Source organism: Artemia sp. Qi Xiang Cuo, chromosome 13, assembly GCF_049724085.1.
Source record: "Artemia sp. Qi Xiang Cuo chromosome 13, ASM4972408v1, whole genome shotgun sequence".
NCBI classification, from domain to species: domain Eukaryota; kingdom Metazoa; phylum Arthropoda; class Branchiopoda; order Anostraca; family Artemiidae; genus Artemia; species Artemia sp. Qi Xiang Cuo.
The window spans coordinates 29,270,640-29,292,594 of record NC_142806.1 but is presented as its reverse complement, the minus strand read 5'-3'; the positions used below and the strand labels follow the sequence as shown (position 1 = coordinate 29,292,594).

The window sequence follows — 21,955 nt, the reverse complement described above, 5'->3', positions numbered from 1 at the left end:
TCTGCGTCACATACACAAACTGTGCTTATCGCTAATCCATTAGTGTTCCTTTATACATTTGGACAATTCCTTGCAAGAAAATACTTCACCGACCAGAAGGCTACCCAAAATGCTTCCACCTTGTGAACAGAACTGACCAATTCACAAAACAACAATGAGTGACCTCATGCTTCGTACCTGACACTACAAAACCTCAATCAGGTCAACTATTAGTTTCTGTGTCACATACACAAACTGTGCTTCCACTAATCCATTAGTGTTCCTTTATACATTTGGACAATTTATTGCAAGAAAATACTTCACCGACCAGAACGCTACCCAAAATGCTTCCACCTTGTGAACAGAACTGACCAATTCACAAAACAACAATGAGTTACCTCATGCTTCATACCTGACACTACAAAACCTCAATCAGGTCGACTATTAGTTTCTGCGTCACATAAACAAACAGTGCTTACCTCTAATCCAGTAGTCTTCCTTTATACATTTGGACAATTTCTTGCAAGAAAATACTTCACCGACCAGAACGCTACCCAAAATGCTTCCACCTTGTGAACAGAACTGACCAATTCACAAAACAACAATGAGTGACCTCATGCTACATACCTGACACTACAAAACCTCAATCAGGTCTACTATTAGTTTATGCGTCACATATACAAACTGTGCTTACCTCTAATCCATTAGTATTCCTTTATACATTTGGACAATTTCTTGCAAGAAAATACTTCACCGACAAGAACGCTACCCAAAATGCTTCCACCTTGTGAACAGAACTGACCAATTCACAAAACAACAATGAGTGACCTCATGCTCCGTACCTGACACTACAAAACCTCAATCAGGTTGACTATTAGTTTCTGTGTCACATACACAAACTGTGCTTACCGCTAATCCATTAGTGTTCCTTTATACATTTGGACAATTTCTTGCACGAAAATACTTCACCAACCAAAACGATACCCAAAATGCTTCCACCTTGTGAACAGAACTGAACAATTCACAAAACAACAATGAGTGACCTCATGGTTCGTACCTGACACTACAAAACCTCAATCAGGTCGACCATTAGTTTCTGCATCACATACACAAACTGTGCTTACCTCTAATCCATTAGTGTTCCTTTATACATTTGGACAATTTCTTGCAAGAAAATACTTCACCGACCAGAACGCTGCCCAAAATGCTTCCACCTTGTGAACAGAACTGACCAATTCACAGAACAACAATGAGTTACCTCATGCTTCATACCTGACACTACAAAACCTCAATCAGGTCGACTATTAGTTTCTGCGTCACATACACAAACTGTGCTTACCGCTAATCCATTAGTGTTCCTTTATACATTTGGACAATTGCTTGCAAGAAAATACTTCACCGACCAGAACGCTACCCAAAATGCTTCCACCTTGTGAACAGAACTGACCAATTCACAGAACAACAATGAGTTACCTCATGCTTCATACCTGACACTACAAAACCTCAATCAGGTCGACTATTAGTTTCTGCGTCACATACACAAACAGTGATTACCGCTAATCTATTAGTGTTCCTTTATACATTTGGACAATTTCTTGCAAGAAAATACTTCACCGACCAGAACGCTACCCAAAATGCTTCCACCTTGTGAACAGAACTGACCAATTCACAAAACAACAATGAGTGACCTCATGCTTCGTACCTGACACTACAAAACCTCAATCAGGTCAACTATTAGTTTCTGCGTCACATACACAAACTGTGCTTACCACTAATCCATTAGTATTCCTTTATACATTTGGACAATTTCTTGCAAGAAAATACTTCACCGACCAGAACGCTACCCAAAATGCTTCCACCTTGTGAACAGAACTGACCAATTCACAAAACATCAATGAGTGACCTCATGCTCCGTACCTGACACTACAAAACCTCAATCAGGTTGACTATTAGTTTCTGCGTCACATACACAAACTGTGCTTACCGCTAATCCATTAGTGTTCCTTTATACATTTGGACAATTTCTTGCAGGAAAATACTTCACCAACCAAAACGATACCCAAAATGCTTCCACCTTGTGAACAGAACTGAACAATTCACAAAACAACAATGAGTGACCTCATGGTTCGTACCTGACACTACAAAACCTCAATCAGGTCGACTATTAGTTTCTGTGTCACATACACAAACTGTGCTTACCACTAATCCATTAGTGTTCCTTTATACATTTGGACAATTTATTGCAAGAAAATACTTCACCGACCAGAACGCTACCCAAAATGCTTCAACCTTGTGAACAGAACTGACCAATTCACAAAACAACAATGAGTGACCTCATGCTTCGTACCTGACACTACAAAACCTCAATCAGGTCAACTATTAGTTTCTGCGTCACATACATAAACAGTGCTTACCGCTAATCCATTAGTGTTCCTTTATACATTTGGACAATTTCTTGCAAGAAAATACTTCACCGACCAGAACGCTACCCAAAATGCTTCCACCATGTGAACAGAACTGACCAATTCACAGAACAACAATGAGTGACCTCATGCTCCGTACCTGACACTACAAAACCTCAATCAGGTCAACTATTAGTTTCTGTGTCACATACACAAACTGTGCTTACCACTAATCCATTAGTGTTCCTTTATACATTTGGACAATTTATTGCAAGAAAATACTTCACCGACCAGAACGCTACCCAAAATACTTCCACCTTGTGAACAGAACTGACCAATTCACAAAACAAAATTCACCAGAACGCTACCCAAAATGCTTCCACCATGTGAACAGAACTGACCAATTCACAGAACAACAATGAGTTACCTCATGCTTCGTACCTGACACTACAAAACCTCAATCAGGTCGACTATTAGTTTCTGCGTCACATACACAAACAGTGCTTACCGCTAATCCATTAGTGTTCCTTTATACATTTGGACAATTTCTTACAAGAAAATACTTCACCGACCAGAACGCTACCCAAAATGCTTCCAACATGTGAACAGAACTGACCAATTCACAAAACAACAATGAGTGACCTCAGGCTTCGTACCTGACACTACAAAACCTCAATCAGGTAGACTATTAGTTTCTGCGTCACATACACAAACTGTGCTTACCACTAATCCATTAGTATTCCTTTATACATTTGGTCAATTTCTTGCAAGAAAATACTTCACCGACCAGAACGCTACCCAAAATGCTTCCAACTTGTGAACAGAACTGACCAATTCACAAAAAAACAATGAGTGACCTCATGCTTCGTACCTGACACTACAAAACCTCAATCAGGTCGACTATTAGTTTCTGGGTCACATACACAAACTGTGCTTACCGCTAATCCATTAGTGTTCCTTTATACATTTAGACAATTTCTTGCAAGAAAATACTTCACCGACCAGAACGCTACCCAAAATGCTTCCACCTTATGAACAGAACTGACCGATTCACAGAACAACAATGAGTGTCCTCATGCTTCGTACCTGACACTACAAAACCTCAATCAGGTCGACTATTAGTTTCTGCGTCACATACACAAATTGTGCTTACCGCTAATCCATAAGTGTTCCTTTATACATTTGGACAATTTCTTGCAGGAAAATACTTCACCAACCAAAACGATACCCAAAATGCTTCCACCTTGTGAACAGAACTGACCAATTCACAAAACAACAATTAGTGACCTCATGCTTCGTACCTGACACTACAAAACCTCAATCAGGTCAACTATTATTTTCTGCGTCACATACACAAACTGTGCTTATCGCTAATCCATTAGTGTTCCTTTATACATTTGGACAATTCCTTGCAAGAAAATACTTCACCGACCAGAAGGCTACCCAAAATGCTTCCACCTTGTGAACAGAACTGACCAATTCACAAAACAACATTGAGTGAAATCATGCTTCGTACCTGACACTACAAAACCTCAATCAGGTCAACTATTAGTTTCTGTGTCACATACACAAACTGTGCTTCCACTAATCCATTAGTGTTCCTTTATACATTTGGACAATTTATTGCAAGAAAATACTTCACCGACCAGAACGCTACCCAAAATGCTTCCACCTTGTGAACAGAACTGACCAATTCACAAAACAACAATGAGTTACCTCATGCTTCATACCTGACACTACAAAACCTCAATCAGGTCAACTATTAGTTTCTGCGTCACATACATAAACTGTGCTTACCTCTAATCCATTAGTGTTCCTTTATACATTTGGCCAATTTCTTACAAGAAAATACTTCACCGACCAGAACGCTACCCAAAATGCTTCAACCTTGTGAACAGAACTGACCGATTCACAAAACAACAATGAGGTACCTCATGCTTCGTACCTGACACTACAAAACCTCAATCAGGTCTACTATTAGTTTCTGCGTCACATAAACAAACTGTGCTTACCACTAATCCATTAGTATTCCTTTATACATTTGGACAATTTCTTGAAAGAAAATACTTCACCGACCAGAACGCTACCCAAAATGCTTCCACCTTGTGAACAGAACTGACCAATTCACACAACAACAATGAGTGACCTCATGCTCCGTACCTGACACTACAAAACCTCAATCAGGTTGACTATTAGTTTCTGCGTCACATACACAAACTGTGCTTACCGCTAATCCATTAGTGTTCCTTTATACATTTGGACAATTTCTTGCAGGAAAATACTTCACCAACCAAAACGATACCCAAAATGCTTCCACCTTGTGAACAGAACTGAACAATTCACAAAACAACAATGAGTGACCTCATGGTTCGTACCTGACACTACAAAACCTCAATCAGGTCAACCATTAGTTTCTGCGTCACATACACAAACTGTGCTTACCGCTAATCCATTAGTATTCCTTTATACATTTGGACAATTTCTTGCAAGAAAATACTTCACCGACCAGAACGCTACCCAAAATGCTTCCACCTTATGAACAGAACTGACCAATTCACAAAACAACAATGAGTGACCTCATGCTTCGTACCTGACACTACAATACCTCAATCAGGTCGACTATTAGTTTCTGCGTCACATACACAAACTGTGCTTACCGCTAATCCATTAGTGTTCCTTTATACATTTGGCCAATTTCTTGCAAGAAAATACTTCACCGACCAGAACGCTACCCAAAATGCTTCCACCTTGTAAACAGAACTGACCGATTCACAGAACAACAATGAGTGACCTCATGCTTCGTACCTGACACTACAAAACCTCAATCAGGTCGACTATTAGTTTCTGCGTCACATACACAAACTGTGCTTCTTACATACACATAAGTGCTCCATAAGTGCTACATACACATAAGTGCTCCTTTATACATTTGGACAATTTCTTGCAAGAAAATACTTCACCGACCAGAACGCTACCCAAAATGCTTCCACCTTGTGAACAGAACTGACCAATTCACAAAAAAACAATGAGTGACCTCATGCTTCGTACCTGACACTACAAAACCTCAATCAGGTCGACTATTAGTTTCTGCGTCACATACACAAACTGTGCTTACCGCTAATCCATTAGTGTTCCTTTTTACATTTGGACAATTTCTAGCAAGAAAATACTTCACCGACCAGAACGCTACCCAAAATGCTTCCAACTTGTGAACAGAACTGACCAATTCACAAAAAAACAATGAGTGACCTCATGCTTCGTATCTGACACTATAAAACCTCAATCAGGTCGACTATTAGTTTCTGAGTCACATACGCAAACTGTGCTTACCGCTAATCCATTGGTGTTTCTTTATACATTTGGACAATTTTTTTGCAAGAAAATACTTCACAGACCAGAACGCTACCGAAAATGCTTCCAACTTGTGAACAAAACTGACTAATTCACAAAACAACAATGAGTGACCTCATGCTTCGTACCTGACACTACAAAACCTCAATCAGGTCGACTATTAGTTTCTGGGTCACATACACAAACTGTGCTTACCGCTCATCCATTAGTGTTCCTTTATACATTTGGACAATTTCTTTCAAGTAAATACTTCACAGACCAGAACGCTACCCAAAATGCTTCCAACTTGTGAACAGAACTGACCAATTCACAAAAAAACAATGAGTGACCTCATGCTTCGTACCTGACACTACAAAACCTCAATCAGGTCGACTATTAGTTTCTGCGTCAAATACACAAACTGTGCTTACCACTAATCCATTAGTATTCCTTTATACATTTGGGCAATTTCTTGCAAGAAAATACTTCACCGACCAGAACGCTACCCAAAATGCTTCCAACTTGTGAACAGAACTGACCAATTCACAAAAAAACAATGAGTGACCTCATGCTTCGTACCTGACACTACAAAACCTCAATCAGGTCGACTATTAGTTTCTGCGTCACATACACAAACTGTGCTTACCGCTAATCCATTAGTGTTCCTTTTTACATTTGGTCAATTTCTAGCAAGAAAATACTTCACCGACCAGAACGCTACCCAAAATGCTTCCAACTTGTGAACAGAACTGACCAATTCACAAAAAAACAATGAGTGACCTCATGCTTCGTATCTGACACTATAAAACCTCAATCAGGTCGACTATTAGTTTCTGAGTCACATACACAAACTGTGCTTACCGCTAATCCATTGGTGTTCCTTTATACATTTGGACAATTTTTTTGCAAGAGAATACTTCACAGACCAGAACGCTACCCAAAATGCTTCCAACTTGTGAACAAAACTGACTAATTCACAAAACAACAATGAGTGACCTCATGCTTCGTACCTGACACCTCAAAACCTCAATCAGGTCGACTATTAGTTTCTGGGTCACATACACAAACTGTGCTTACCGCTCATCCATTAGTGTTCCTTTATACATTTGGACAATTTCTTGCAAGTAAATACTTCACCGACCAGAACGCTACCCAAAATGCTTCCACCAGGTGAACAGAACTGACCAATTCACAGAACAACAATGAGTTACCTCATGCTTCGTACCTGACACTACAAAACCTCAATCAGGTCGACTATTAGTTTCTGCGTCACATACACAAACAGTGCTTACCGCTAATCCATTAGTGTTCCTTTATACATTTGGACAATTTCTTACAAGAAAATACTTCACCGACCAGAACGCTACCCAAAATGCTTCCACCTTGTGAACAGAACTGACCAATTCACAAAAAAACAATGAGTGACCTCATGCTTCGTACCTGACACTACAAAACCTCAATCAGGTCGACTATTAGTTTCTGCGTCACATACACAAACTGTGCTTACCACTAATCCATTAGTATTCCTTTATACATTTGGGCAATTTCTTGCAAGAAAATACTTCACCGACCAGAACGCTACCCAAAATGCTTCCAACTTGTGAACAGAACTGACCAATTCACAAAAAAACAATGAGTGGCCTCCTGCTTCGTACCTGACACTACAAAACCTCAATCAGGTCGACTATTAGTTTCTGGGTCACATACACAAACTGTGCTTACCGCTAATCCATTAGTGTTCCTTTATACATTTAGACAATTTCTTGCAAGAAAATACTTCACCGACCAGAACGCTACCCAAAATGCTTCCACCTTATGAACAGAACTGACCAATTCACAAAACAACAATGAGTGACCTCATGCTTCGTACCTGACACTACAAAACCTCAATCAGGTCGACTATTAGTTTCTGCGTCACATACACAAACTGTGCTTACCGCTAATCCATAAGTGTTCCTTTATACATTTGGACAATTTCTTGCAGGAAAATACTTCACCAACCAAAACGATACCCAAAATGCTTCCACCTTGTGAACAGAACTGACCAATTCACAAAACAACAATGAGTTACCTCATGCTTCGTACCTGACACTACAAAACCTCAATCAGTTCGACTATTATTTTCTGCGTCACATACACAAACTGTGCTTATCGCTAATCCATTAGTGTTCCTTTATACATTTGGACAATTCCTTGCAAGAAAATACTTCACCGACCAGAAGGCTACCCAAAATGCTTCCACCTTGTGAACAGAACTGACCAATTCACAAAACAACAATGAGTGACCTCATGCTTCGTACCTGACACTACAAAACCTCAATCAGGTCAACTATTAGTTTCTGTGTCACATACACAAACTGTGCTTCCACTAATCCATTAGTGTTCCTTTATACATTTGGACAATTTATTGCAAGAAAATACTTCACCGACCAGAACGCTACCCAAAATGCTTCCACCTTGTGAACAGAACTGACCAATTCACAAAACAACAATGAGTTACCTCATGCTTCATACCTGACACTACAAAACCTCAATCAGGTCGACTATTAGTTTCTGCGTCACATACACAAACTGTGCTTACTGCTAATCCATTAGTGTTCCTTTATACATTTGGACAATTTCATTTGGACAATGAGTGACCTCATGCTTCGTATCTGACACTATAAAACCTCAATCAGGTCAACTATTAGTTTCTGAGTCACATACGCAAACTGTGCTTACCGCTAATCCATTGGTGTTTCTTTATACATTTGGACAATTTTTTTGCAAGAAAATACTTCACAGACCAGAACGCTACCGAAAATGCTTCCAACTTGTGAACAAAACTGACTAATTCACAAAACAACAATGAGTGACCTCATGCTTCGTACCTGACACTACACTAATCCATTAGTGTTCCTTTATACATTTGGACAATTTCTTGCAAGAAAATACTTCACCGACCAGAAGGCTACCCAAAATGCTTCCACCTTGTGAACAGAACTGACCAGTTCACAAAAAAACAATGAGTGACCTCATGCTTCGTATCTGACACTATAAAACCTCAATCAGGTGGACTATTAGTTTCTGCATCACATACACAAACTGTGCTTACCGCTAATCCATTAATGTTCCTTTATACATTTGGACAATTTCTTGCAGAAAAACATTTCACCAACCAAAACGATACCCAAAATACTTCCACCTTGTGAACAGAACTGACCAATTCACAAAACAACAATGAGTGACCTCATGCTTCGTACCTGACACTACAATACCTCAATCAGGTCGACTATTAGTTTCTGCGTCACATACACAAACAGTGCTTACCGCTAATCCATTAGTGTTCCTTTATACATTTGGCCAATTTCTTGCAAGAAAATACTTCACCGAACAGAACGCGACCCAAAATGCTTCCACCTTGTGAACAGAACTGACCAATTCACAGAACAACAATGAGTTACCTCATGCTTCATACCTGACACTACAAAACCTCAATCAGGTCGACTATTAGTTTCTGCGTCACATACACAAACAGTGCTTACTGCTAATCCATTAGTGTTCCTTTATACAACATTTGGACGATTTCTAGCAAGAAAATACTTCACCGACCAGAACGCTACCCAAAATGCTTCCACCTTGTGAACAGAACTGACCAATTCACAAAACAACAATGAGGGACCTCATGCTTCGTACCTGACACTACAAAACCTCAATCAGGTCGACTATTAGTTTCTGTGTCACATACACAAACTGTGCTTACCGCTAATCCATTAGTGTTCCTTTATACATTTGGACAATTTCTTGCAGGAAAATACTTCACCAACCAAAACGATACCCAAAATGCTTCCACCTTGTGAACAGAACTGACCAATTCACAAAACAACAATTAGTTACCTCATGCTTCGTACCTGACACTACAAAACCTCAATCAGTTCGACTATTAGTTTCTGCGTCACATACACAAACTGTGCTTATCGCTAATCCATTAGTGTTCCTTTATACATTTGGACAATTTTTTGCAAGAAAATACTTCACCGACCAGAACGCTACCCAAAATGCTTCCACCTTGTGAACAGAACTGACAAATTTACAAAACAACAATGAGTGACCTCATGCTTCGTACCTGACACTACAAAACCTCAATCAGGTCGACTATTAGTTTCTGCTTCACATACACAAACTGTGCTTACCGCTAATCCATTAGTGTTCCTTTATACATTTTGACAATTTCTTGCAAGAAAATAATTCACCGATCAGAACGCTACCCAAAATGCTTCCAACTTGTGAACAGAACTAACCAATTCACAAAAAAACAATGAGTGACCTCATGCTTCGCATCTGACACTAAAACCTCAATCAGGTCGACTATTAGTTTCTGCATCACATACACAAACTGTGCTTACCGCTAATCCATTAATGTTCCTTTACACATTTGGACAATTTATTGCAGAAAAACAGTTCACCAACCAAAACGATACCCAAAATACTTCCACCTTGTGAACAGAACTGACCAATTCACAAAACAACAATGAGTTACCTCATGCTTCGTACCTGACATTACAAAACCTCAATCAGGTCGACTATTAGTTTCTGCGTCACATACACAAACTGTGCTTCCGCTAATCCATTAGTGTTCCTTTATACATTTGGACAATTTCTTGCAAGAAAATACTTCACCGACCAGAACGCTACCCAAAATGCTTCCAACTTGTGAACAGAACTGACCAATTCACAGAACAACAATGAGTAACCTCATGCTTCGTACCTGACACTACAAAACCTCAATCAGTTCGACTATTAGTTTCTGCGTCACATACACAAACTGTGCTTATCGCTAATCCATTAGTGTTCCTTTATACATTTGCACAATTTTTTGCAAGAAAATACTTCACCGACCAGAACGCTACCCAAAATGCTTCCACCTTGTGAACAGAACTGACCAATTTACAAAAAAACAATGAGTGACCTCATGCTTCGTACCTGACACTACAAAACCTCAATCAGGTCGACTATTAGTTTCTGAGTCACATACACAAACTGTGCTTACCGCTAATGCATTAGTGTTCCTTCATACATTTGGACAATTTCTTGCAAGAAAATACTTCACCGACCAGAACGCTACCCAAAATGCTTCCAACTTGTGAACAGAACTGACCAATTCACAAAACAACAATGAGTGACCTCATGCATCGTATCTGACACTATAAAACCTCAATCAGGTCGACTATTAGTTTCTGCGTCACATACACAAACTGTGCTTACCGCTAATCCATTAGTGTTCCTTTATACATTTGGACAATTTCTTGCAGGAAAATACTTCACCATCCAAAACGATACCCAAAATGCTTCCACCTTGTGAACAGAACTGACCAATTCACAGAACAACAGTGAGTTACCTCATGCTTCGTACCTGACACTACAAAACCTCAATCAGGTTGACTATTAGTTTCTGCGAAATTGGGACAATTTCTTTCAGGAAAATATTTCACCAACCAGAACGATACCCAAAATACTTCCACCTTGTGAACAGAACTGTCCCAATTCACTGAACAGCAATGAATGAACTCATGCTTCGTACCTGACACTACAAAATCTCAATCAGGTCGACTATAAGTTTCTGCGTCGCATTCACATTACTGTGTTTACCGCTAATCCATTAGTGTTCTGCGTCACATACATAAAACTATGTTTACCGCTAATCCATTAGTATTCCTTTATACTTTAGGAAATTTTATGTAGGAAAATACTTTGCCAACCAGAAGGATACTCAAAATCCTTCTAACACGTTTTCGCTTCAGAAATCCTCAATTTTATTGGACAGGAATAAATTAACTTATCTTTGCAAAATTGTATCAATTCAAGTAATCCTTTATTTTAATCGAAAAACCCAAGCGTGGGCTAAGTTATTGTATCAAAGCTACCTTTCAAAATTAATCACAATTTTGGCACCAATTTTACTTACAACTATTTTATAATATTTATGTCCTTTTATAAAGAAATGAAAACTATGTTTTGTTAATGAAGATTACACTATATAAATAAAACGGCTTCGTTACATTTTTCTTTTCTTTTCTTTCGTTCGAGTTTCAAAATTGAAATTTCAACCATCACAATCGTCCTGAAAAAGCCCACCTTAAGTAAGGCTTACGGTGCTCCCGAATCCATCACTACATTGTTCAGTAGCCTATCATTAAATGAATAACAAATCATGTAGCCTATATAAAGCTGTCAAAGTTGCAGTAGCATTAAAAAGGTGCGGTCAATTTGACTTGCCCAAATTATGTGTATTCATCCTTCGGAATATTTTCCATATTCTTGCCAATATTTTGCTAGATACTCATATTTCATAAAACGGTTTCATTATTTTGGCAGTATCACGTTAAGCAGGCATATTAGTCTGGAACTCAAATTCTAATCAAGTTAGGTTATTCATTCTACTGTCATATATTTGAATAATGCTAGCAAAAGGGCCAGATTTTCGTCACCTCCCTCTACTCGTGGTACACTTAGTGGTTTAAACTTAAAATGTGTGACCGTCTTGACGAAGATATATTAAAGAATAAACTTCCTGTTCATAAAGAGATTAAAGAAACTATAATAGAATCTCTGACATTCCATAAGAACTGTGATGCTAATACTCATCCATCTATTGCAACTAGTTCATCCCCAAGACTTACATGTTTCTCTTCTCAATATAACCAATGACTATTGAGCCATTCACATTTTGTTCTTTAATAGAAAATGATTTCTTTACTAATATTCTGTCCAGTGCTCCAAAAAAACTGCGTTGCTGTTATTTAATTGTCCAAATTCAGATGAGGCTAAGGTAGTGAGACTTAAGCCCATTCACAATGATATGTTACTAATACCGAGATTTAGCTAGCTCTACTTTGAGTCAATCAGAATTTTTCATCCAATCAGAGAATTCTATGGAAAATCCGAGTGGCTCATATTAGCACTAGCCTAATCTCTGTATTAGTAAAATCTCATTGTAGATGGGGCTCTAGGGGTACCACAATCAAACCGTCAAATAAGATACCCTTTTCTGTTTATTCGTCGCACTCTCTGTAAAACCGAGGTTTCGGTTGTTAAGTATGTTGCTAAAGACAAAACGTATTGTAATTATGAGATATGCTAGACGTCAGACAAATTTACGTAGCAAGCATTTACCTAGTATTTTAATGAAGATGATGCAACTATGGTATTTTATACATCTTCTTTTGGGAATTCTTTGAATACTAAAACAAATGGGATGCAAAAAAAATGTTTTGAAGAATGGGTGATATTTCACCGTACTCCACTCTTTTGGAGAAACCGCTTTCATGTTGCCGAGTAAGATGTTGTTGAGTCATTTTGAGCCCCTATAGAGATCTTGAGCTCTTAGAGATTGAGAGCTTGGGGCATAGCAGGATGAGCTCAGATATCGGCAAAAAGATTCTTATTCTTATTTATTTTGTATTTGAATACGCTTTATATAGTATTAAACCCTTACATTACACAATTGTATATTCAACACTTATCGCGTACATTTAATATGTTATTAAGTGCTTCTTTAAAAAAATTGCTTTTTTTGCTATCTGTATAATTTTTGTGTTTTTTTTTTCAAAATTTCTTTAACGACAGTTAATAATTAATGTTCCCTAAATCGAAGCCTTAAATATAAGTTTGCCCCAAAATCAGTAAAAAGAAAACGTGATTTACAACTTTTCTTAAATAGCAAAATTGAGTTTTTTTCAGAAGACAGGTTTTCAACAAATTCAATATTCGTTAAGGTGAGTTCTCTTCAGAGTCAAAGTTTGATGCAGCAGTCGGACTTCACGTCACCCAATGACGGGGTTCTGATCTGAATTCTATTTCAAATCAGAGTTGTAAAATTCAATTTTCCAGCCATCAATATTATGCTGAAAATAAAGAATACCTTCAGAAGAGTCTTTCTTTTTTTGAAATTTTCAAGAAATTCATAGAATGTCACTATCAATAACACACAGCAGCCAAAACTCACACAGCAACGTCACGTAATCACTATGCTTGAAAAGTTTTGTAGTCTTTAGTAAAACTTTAGGTTAATAATTTATTTTCAAGTCTCAATTTAGAAACAACTTACATATGATTCTTCTTCTACGTCGTTTTCAACAATTCCTCGCAGTTTGTTTAAAGCATCTTCTCGCAATCTACAAAAGAAAATTTACGGAGCACCAAAAACATATTTCATAAACATATTTCGTAACTAGGAACAAAATGGCAGTTCAGAAAATAAATATGGGAGGAATAGGGGAATAACAAAATGAGACAACTTTTAACATGAAAGAATTGGAATTTTTATTTAATAACTAGCCTTTGACAAGATAAAAAAATTAACTCTTAAACCATTCTATTTTTTCAATGAATGAAAACATGTTAATTAGAAAAAAAGGCTTCATTCATGCTCGTATGCTGTTTATATTGTGTTAGGTTTCATTTTTCAGTTTAAATATCGTCTTAATTCAAAAAGTTTTGGGAGATTTTGGTCCTAATTTCCAAATGGCTAAATATTAGATATTAGATTTGGTAAAATAGGTCCTTTATTTTAGAAGTTCTAAGTAAAGCTACATGCAACTGGCACTATTATCATTTTTATTGTCTATTTTGAGACCAAAATCTTCTTTGCTTTAAAGTTTAACTTCATGAACAGCACCCCTCTTTCTGAAAAAAACAAATTTTATATATTGCATGCCTGTGATATTGCTATTTAAGAAAAATTGCAAATCCCTGCCGTTTTCTTCTCAATGATTTAGGGTGATAATAGCCATACAGCTTATGTTTAAGGCTTTGATTTAGGGTACTACAATTATTAACTGTCATGAAAGCGACATGAAATTTAACATAGGTTAGAAAATCGATCCCATTACAAAAAAAAGTATGACGTTAAATGATCCATAAGAATTTAACTGCGTGAGTTTTTCTTTTTGTTTATACTATTTAATAGGCTAGAAAACGATCTATTTTTCTGGAAAACTACTGGGAATTTTGTAAGCTTCAGAAAAAAATTCCCTGTTTTAAGATCTCATACCATTTTTTTTATTTCCTTCTCTTAGAGAGGCAAAAAACTTGCAATCGCAAAAAAAAACGAAAGCAGTACTGTTGCTCTGTAGCAGGGTTATTTCTATTCTCCTACTGTGAAAACTAAAATTAATGTTGGTGCAACTAAGGATAAATATCTAAGGTAACTAAAGTAAATATCTTAGTTCAAAATGCAAGTTTCTTCACCTCCTTAGAGTCCACCCAAAGGATTTATGTACCAGGCATGACTGGAATAATAATCATGTCCCGGTTTGAAAATATTACTTCAGTAGTGATTGTATTCGCTGTAGCAAAATAAATGTTTGTGTTGAACAATACCTATTTGGATGTTTCTATTTTACTTTTGTAAAATACTTCTGTTACAGAAATCTTGGGTTTGTCTTGACTTTGTATTACTATATTTATTTATTTTATTCAATACAGGAGAAAGCCATAGGCTTGTCACAAATACAAACACAAGAGATGACAAATCAAACAGCAAAACTGCAAAACACCAAAAAAAAAAAAAAAAAAAAAATAAAGATTCTTCAGTAAAAACCAACTATATTACAGAAACTATTTTTCCATAGAACTCAGTTTCAAAAAGAACACTCTTAAATGTTTGCACCGTTTGCGCAGAAACTACAGTATCAGGTAAACTATTCCAAAGTTTTGCTGCTTGGTTAATAAAGCTACATTGACCTATTTTCTTGTGCATTCGCGGCTGATACAGTTTATACGAGTTTTGTCGAGTTGCTGAGTAATTACTAAGCTTGAAGAAGTCAGCCCAGTCCACATTATCGACACCCTTCATAATACGGAACGTATTGATCAGGTCAATCCTGTCCCATCAAAACTCCAGGGAAGGAAGTCCCAAACGTTGCAGTCGACGCTGATACGGTAAATAACTCAAGTATGGCACAAACTTTGACGCCCGATGTTGAACCTTTTCAATTTACTGAGAGTCACATTTCCATGTCGGATACCACACAGAGGAACAATATTCTACCACCGGGTGCACTTTTGTCTTGTAGTGTCAAAAGTGTGAAGGATAAATTTCCCGAAACTTCTCTTAACTTGAAGCAGATTGTAACTAGCATTTCGCGAAATTGTTGGCACATGCTTGTGGAACTTCAATTGGTTATCCAAGTGAATACCTAAATCCCTTACTGAATCCACAGATGAAACAGGTGTATCACCAAGAAAACAATGATAAGTCGAGCATTTTGAAGAGTAATGAAGTACGAAACATTTTTGATGGTTTAAAAACATGGAGTTCAATGTACACCAATCATTGGAGTTCAATTTACACCATTCAGATCCTCTTGAATAAGGCGCCGTCTACCGGGAAGGAACACTTTTATACAGTTTTACATCGTCCACAAACAGTTTGACAGTGGAGTGACGAATTATTTCAGGCAAATCATTGACAAACAGACAAAATAACACTGGGCCCAAACAACTGCCTTGTGGTACACCACTTAAAATCGGGCTCTCACTTGAAAGTGCACTACCGACTATAACTTGCCGGGAACGGCCTGATAAGTAATCTGTAATCCACGCTAAATTTATACTGTCTAGTGCCTAGTTCATAATTTTCAATGTTTTCCCAGCAACAAACTAAGCGAAACTTTGTCAAACGCTTTACTGAAGTCGATGTACAAGCAATCAAACTCCAAACCAAAATCAGCCATATTTTGGAAATCTTTTATAACTTCAAGCAACTGCGTATTGCATGATCTGTTTTTTTCTGAAACCATGTTGTGACGGATGCCATTATTTATTTCGCTTGAAGTAATCCTGTATCCAATATAAAATAATCTTTTCAAGAACTCTCGAAAAAACTTAGATGTTTAAGATTGGACGATAATTTGCAAATTGGGACTTAGATCCTCCTTTATGGAGGGGCTTTACGACCGCTTTTTTCCACGCTAAGGGGCATTTACCACTCAATAGACAATGGTTAAACAAAAAACAAGAGGTTCAGCTAAACACGTGGCTGTCTTTTGAAGGAAAGCGTTAGAAATACCATCTATATCTGGAGCTTTATTAATGGAAAGGTCACGGAGAATTATTAAAACCTGCTCTGAAGAAATATCAGAGTCATTGAAGGGCACTTTGTCTGCTGAAACAAATTCGGTAAAATAAGGTAGACTGCACGCTTGAACATTATTCGGATTTACAAAAACTGACGAATACATTGATTAAACACATCAGCCTTTTTATGATCATCGCTTATTAATTCACTAGTAGCTGGGTCATCAAAAATGCACGAATCAGTCGAGGATTCTGTCTTGTTTCTATTAACATACTTCCAAAACCTCTTTGAACACCGTCGAATATTAGTAATGATTGACGATTCGAGTGATTCCCGGTTAACGCGTAGAGATCGAGTGGTACGATTCCGAGCCCTTTTATAACTACACCTCGAGTCTTCGTTTTTTTCCAACATATACCGTCTCCATTGTTTATTTTTATCACTAATAGCATCAAGTACAAATTTTTGCAGTCGTCTTCTTCACTAGTAACTGGGTCATCAAAAATCCGCGAGTCAGTGCTTCTTTTATAACCTCTCGGATGAACTCAAAAGCAACATCCACATCCGCATTTCTAGACTGAAGCTCTTCAGCAATAGAAACGGAACGGATTAAGTCTTGAATTTCATCATAATGACCCTTGCTGTAATCATAATAAAATTTAGAACCAGAGTTCACCGCTGCACTTATATTCATTGATAGAGACATAATTACATGGTCGCTTTTACCTACAGGTGGCAGAATCTTAAGGTCTACTATGTCATCTGGAGATTTCGTGATTACCAAATCCAGTACCTGGGGAGTGGAATTACCTCTGAGTCTTGTGGGATCAACAACATGCTGTTACAGAGAACAATCCTGTAAGGTTCGTACAAGTTTAAAAGAAAAACTCTGGTCCGTCCCTGACGTAGCTTGGGATAACCAGTCGATATCGGGCGCACTGAAGTCACCAAGAACAAGAATTTTTGAGGAAACGGATAAAAGGTACGACAGATAACTCAGCAGGCGATCGTCATTTAACATACTAAATTCATTTCCAGATGGGCTCCGATATATGCCCACAATCCTCACATTTTGGGATACTCCCGGCAACTTAACTTCCTAATTAATTACTTCACTCAATTTCCTAGTAAACGAAATACCAACTTTTTCATATTTCAATTTTGATGACGACAAAACATAAATACAAACTTCTCTTTTCAAATGCTTGTTGTACACGATATTATAACCACTCAGTTGACAGAAAAGTATTCGGGATTGAGGCAGTGCTGTGGAAGCACCTCAGTCATGATAACTATATCAGGTTTCTGTAAATTTACCAAAGAATACAGTTCATCAAGTGTGTTTGAAAGTACATCAGCATTTGTATACAACACGGAAAGATTATTCTTCCGTTTCATGCCTGGAGGGGACTGCTTGTCCCTAATGTTACTTTGAAAAACGTTACCTTCTAACTGTCTATTTACACTTGTTACATTGCATGGTATAACATTTAATGTTCCATTGCAGCTGGAAGGGCTGCACAAATCTGACCGTTTTTTGGAACTATAATTCCCACGGATAACCAAATCAGCTTCACCCTGTGCACGCCTGACCTGCAACCCCTCGTATAACTTTGCTCTTTTCTGAAGGTCAGTCTTGGATACATCATTTCGGAACTGAATCGTACCTGACCCTTTTCTTTTGTAAGACTTTTGTAAAATCTGCTTCTTAGTCTTGAAATCTGGGACTGAGAATAATATGGAAACATGCCTGGAGGGGACTTCTTGTCCCTAATGTTACTTTGAAAAAATGTTACCTTTTAACTGTCTATTTACACTTGTTACATTGCAGGGTATAACATTTAATGTTCCATTGCAGCCGGAAGGGCTGCACGAATCTGACCGTTTTTTGGAACTATAATTCAGTTTCAATCTTGGCCATTCCTTTTCAATCTTGGATACATCATTTCTGAACTGAATCGTACCTGACCCTTTTCTTTTGTAAGACTTTTGTAAAATCTGCTTCTTAGTCTTGAAATCTGGGACTGAGAATAATATGGGAACAGGCCTTTTTTCGGTACTGGTGTTTGCAACTTGTCTTTACTGACTCCTCAGACGACGGACATCAGAGATGCTTATCTTTGGGAGGTCACAATCACTCGCAAGGTATTTTTTTATGTAAAGTTCATCATTTGTCTGAGGGGGGACACCAAAAACAACGATTTAGTTTGCGACACATATGGTCTCTGTCATCTACAACCATCTGTTTAACTTCTTTCTGTTCTATACATCTTATCTTAAATATTTTGGCCTCTCTAAATCTTACCTTCCTATTTTTAGTTTTAAATTTGAAAAAACAAAACTTTCTTTTATTATTGAGCATATAAGAAAAAAAAGATTACAAAAAGACAAAAGAAGTTTCACACACCTTAGTCCTTATATAGAAGAAGAAAGTTAAAAAACCAAGACAGATAATCATGGTGTCATGTATTGTGTTAATCATGGGATTTGCACGGAGGAATTACCCTCAAGAAGCTGCACCTGGTAGTCAGTTACCTAGTGACATGTTTTCCAAGCAAAGTCACTTAAAATTCCCTTAAAACAAGCTTCACTTGCTTCATAGGGAGAAGATGCCCAGGAGTATTAACTTTGCTATGATAGAAAAAAGTACAAACTCTTCTTATCATTAAACATAGAACACATTACAATTCCACATTTCATTAAATTTAGTCACAAATCATCTACAAGTAGGCCCAAATGAGAAAATCGATGCTCAAGTGGTCCTCACTGAGTTATGGGCCACAATGTTGCACCAATTGCAAAACAATATGCCACAATGGTTTTTGTCAGTTCTGAAGTTAAATGCTTTGAAAAGGGACATCATTTTGTGAATGACCTCTAACATCCTCAAGCCTCACAACAATCGATCTTTTCCAAGGTTTTTTGTACATTCCTTGAAAGTTTGGCAAGGACCATGCCCCCTTGCTCACTGCTAAATAACATCCTTCAATTACCTGTTAAGTCCCCACCATTGATCATTCCATTTTAATAGAATAAACTTTTTTCTTATGTCCAGTCATCTCGGTGAATGTAGTCCATAATTTAGGAGGAGAATGGGGGAATATAACAAATTTTTCATTGGGGAATATACAATTCTGAGAGCTATATTTCCAAATTTGTTTGGGAGGACTCTCTTGGACGAAACATTTTAAGGTTGGCCAGCCTTTGTAGAAGATTCCTAGCTCTTTTTAAGGCAAAATATTTGAAAGAACATGGCCTGGTGACCTAGTCTATTTTAAATAAAGTAGGCAAAAAGATTGCGCAAGCTTCCTTACAATACTATTCAATATTAGAATTGATAATTTTTGTGAAATGAACAGATTTTAACCAATTATTTGGGATAAATGTAATCCTTCATTGTCTTATTGGGAGACTTAACCACCACCTCCATGCAAACCTGTAACCTTTTCCATAGTTGCTTGCTGTGTCACTAAAAACACAGTCTATGAAAACAAAAAGATCAAAAGACTGATCTGTTACCTTTTGTGGTTATAAAGAAAACTCTCTCTTCGTGAGTCTTGATCATTTGGGCTCCTCTTTGCCTTATACAAACAAAGCCTACTTTTAGATTGCTTCACTTCTTCTAAAGCTTCTACGAGGCTTTCCATGATACAAGAACTACCTAAAAAATCATTTAATGTTTAGCTATTTGGTATTCTGTATGCTGAACATTAAAGCTTAAAAGATGTAGCTGGATCTGTTGTGCTTCCAAATTTATCATTTAAAATGTTACAGAGTCAAAAATCTTATTTCTAAATAGAAAATTTTTACCTAATTTAACAATGATACAAAACTACTGTTCAAAAAAAACAAAAAAACAATCTTCAATAGGTACAACAGGGGCCAAACATATAAAAAAAGGGGGTTGGAAACTTCCATCTGTCTCATTGACACAAAAAAAATATATTGTAAATGGCAATCCAGAGTATAATACTAATATTACTATTTAACAGGCTCTCAAGTCATTTTGCAAGCCTATAATAAAAGATTTTTTTGACAGTTATTTGGAACATTCTTAATTATGTAAATCTTCAATGAAATATTCCCATCATAACCCAGCAATAATACATAAGAATGCTAGATGGCAGATGAGTCTGTAATCTAGTTAATCTAACACAACAGTATTGGTAATGCTCAGCTTCATTATATGGTAAAGCATACTAAAAGGATCAGTTTTTCTCTTCAACTTCTTTCTGTTGAAGTATATTGTTGGAGCTTACTCCCATCCTGGAAATGCTGATTTCTATATTCAGTCTTGACACAAGATTAAACTTCAGTTTATTTACATCATTTTTGTTTACATTTATTGACACCATTGATCAAGTTTCAATATTGTCATATCCTTTAAAATAAAAAATTGTTTTAAAGCCATAAGTAAGATGTAAACCAGAGGTTTTCAAACTTTTCAGGCCACCCCCCTCCCCCACTTTCGTCAACCCCAGACGTGCACACTCTTCATAAAGATAATTTTAATAGTCATTTTTAGAGTACCATAAAATAAAAACAAACAACAAATATAGGCTAATTTTGACATTCACATAACAAATTTATTTTTAAATGAATTGTACTTATTATAAAATGTTTTAATCAATTGGTTACTTTTAATGTGATGGGTGGGCTTCTTTTTTTTTATCACAAAGTTTGGTGAAACGAGGAGGGATATTTGATAAAGCTAGTCTCAATTCTTCACTGACATCTCGTCTTCCATGGTACTTGGACTTTGTTGATGCTAGGGCAGAAAATCCTGTTTCACATAAATAAGTAGTTGCAAATGGGACAAGTATTCTCTGATTTTTTCAAGCAAAATCGGGTACTCTTCTTTTACACTTACCCAGCATCTTGTTAATTAATTGTATCATCAACTGTTTCTGTTAATGAGTTGTGTTAAATGTTGCTGCCTGTATGTGATGTATAAACATACTGAACTGTACATACTATACAGGACTCAGTTATTATTATGCAAATTTCACAAATCCTTTTCTATACTACCAATACAATGTTGATTCTTTTTAATTTCTTGCCCCCCCCCGCCAGAGGGTGGCACCCCACACTTTCAGAGCATCTGATGTAAATGATGATTTTAAAAGCTCATCCAGTAAGAAGGATGGATGAGAAACCTCTTCTTAAAAAAGATGCAGAAATTAGT

General features: G+C 37.1%; 1 protein-coding gene across 1 annotated transcript in view; it reads right to left on the bottom strand.

Moving 5' to 3' along the window:
- The window catches only part of Snup (snurportin-1), a 118,809-nt gene that overhangs the window by 76,007 nt on the left and 20,847 nt on the right, over positions 1–21,955 (bottom strand). Inside the window, exons 2-3 of the mRNA XM_089098797.1 lie at positions 20,290–20,431; positions 13,798–13,864 (exon numbers count right to left, since the gene is read on the bottom strand). Of these exons, the coding sequence (XP_088954923.1) occupies positions 13,798–13,864; positions 20,290–20,417 (195 nt within the window). The 5' untranslated portion in view covers positions 20,418–20,431. The remainder of the gene's footprint in view (positions 1–13,797; positions 13,865–20,289; positions 20,432–21,955) is intronic.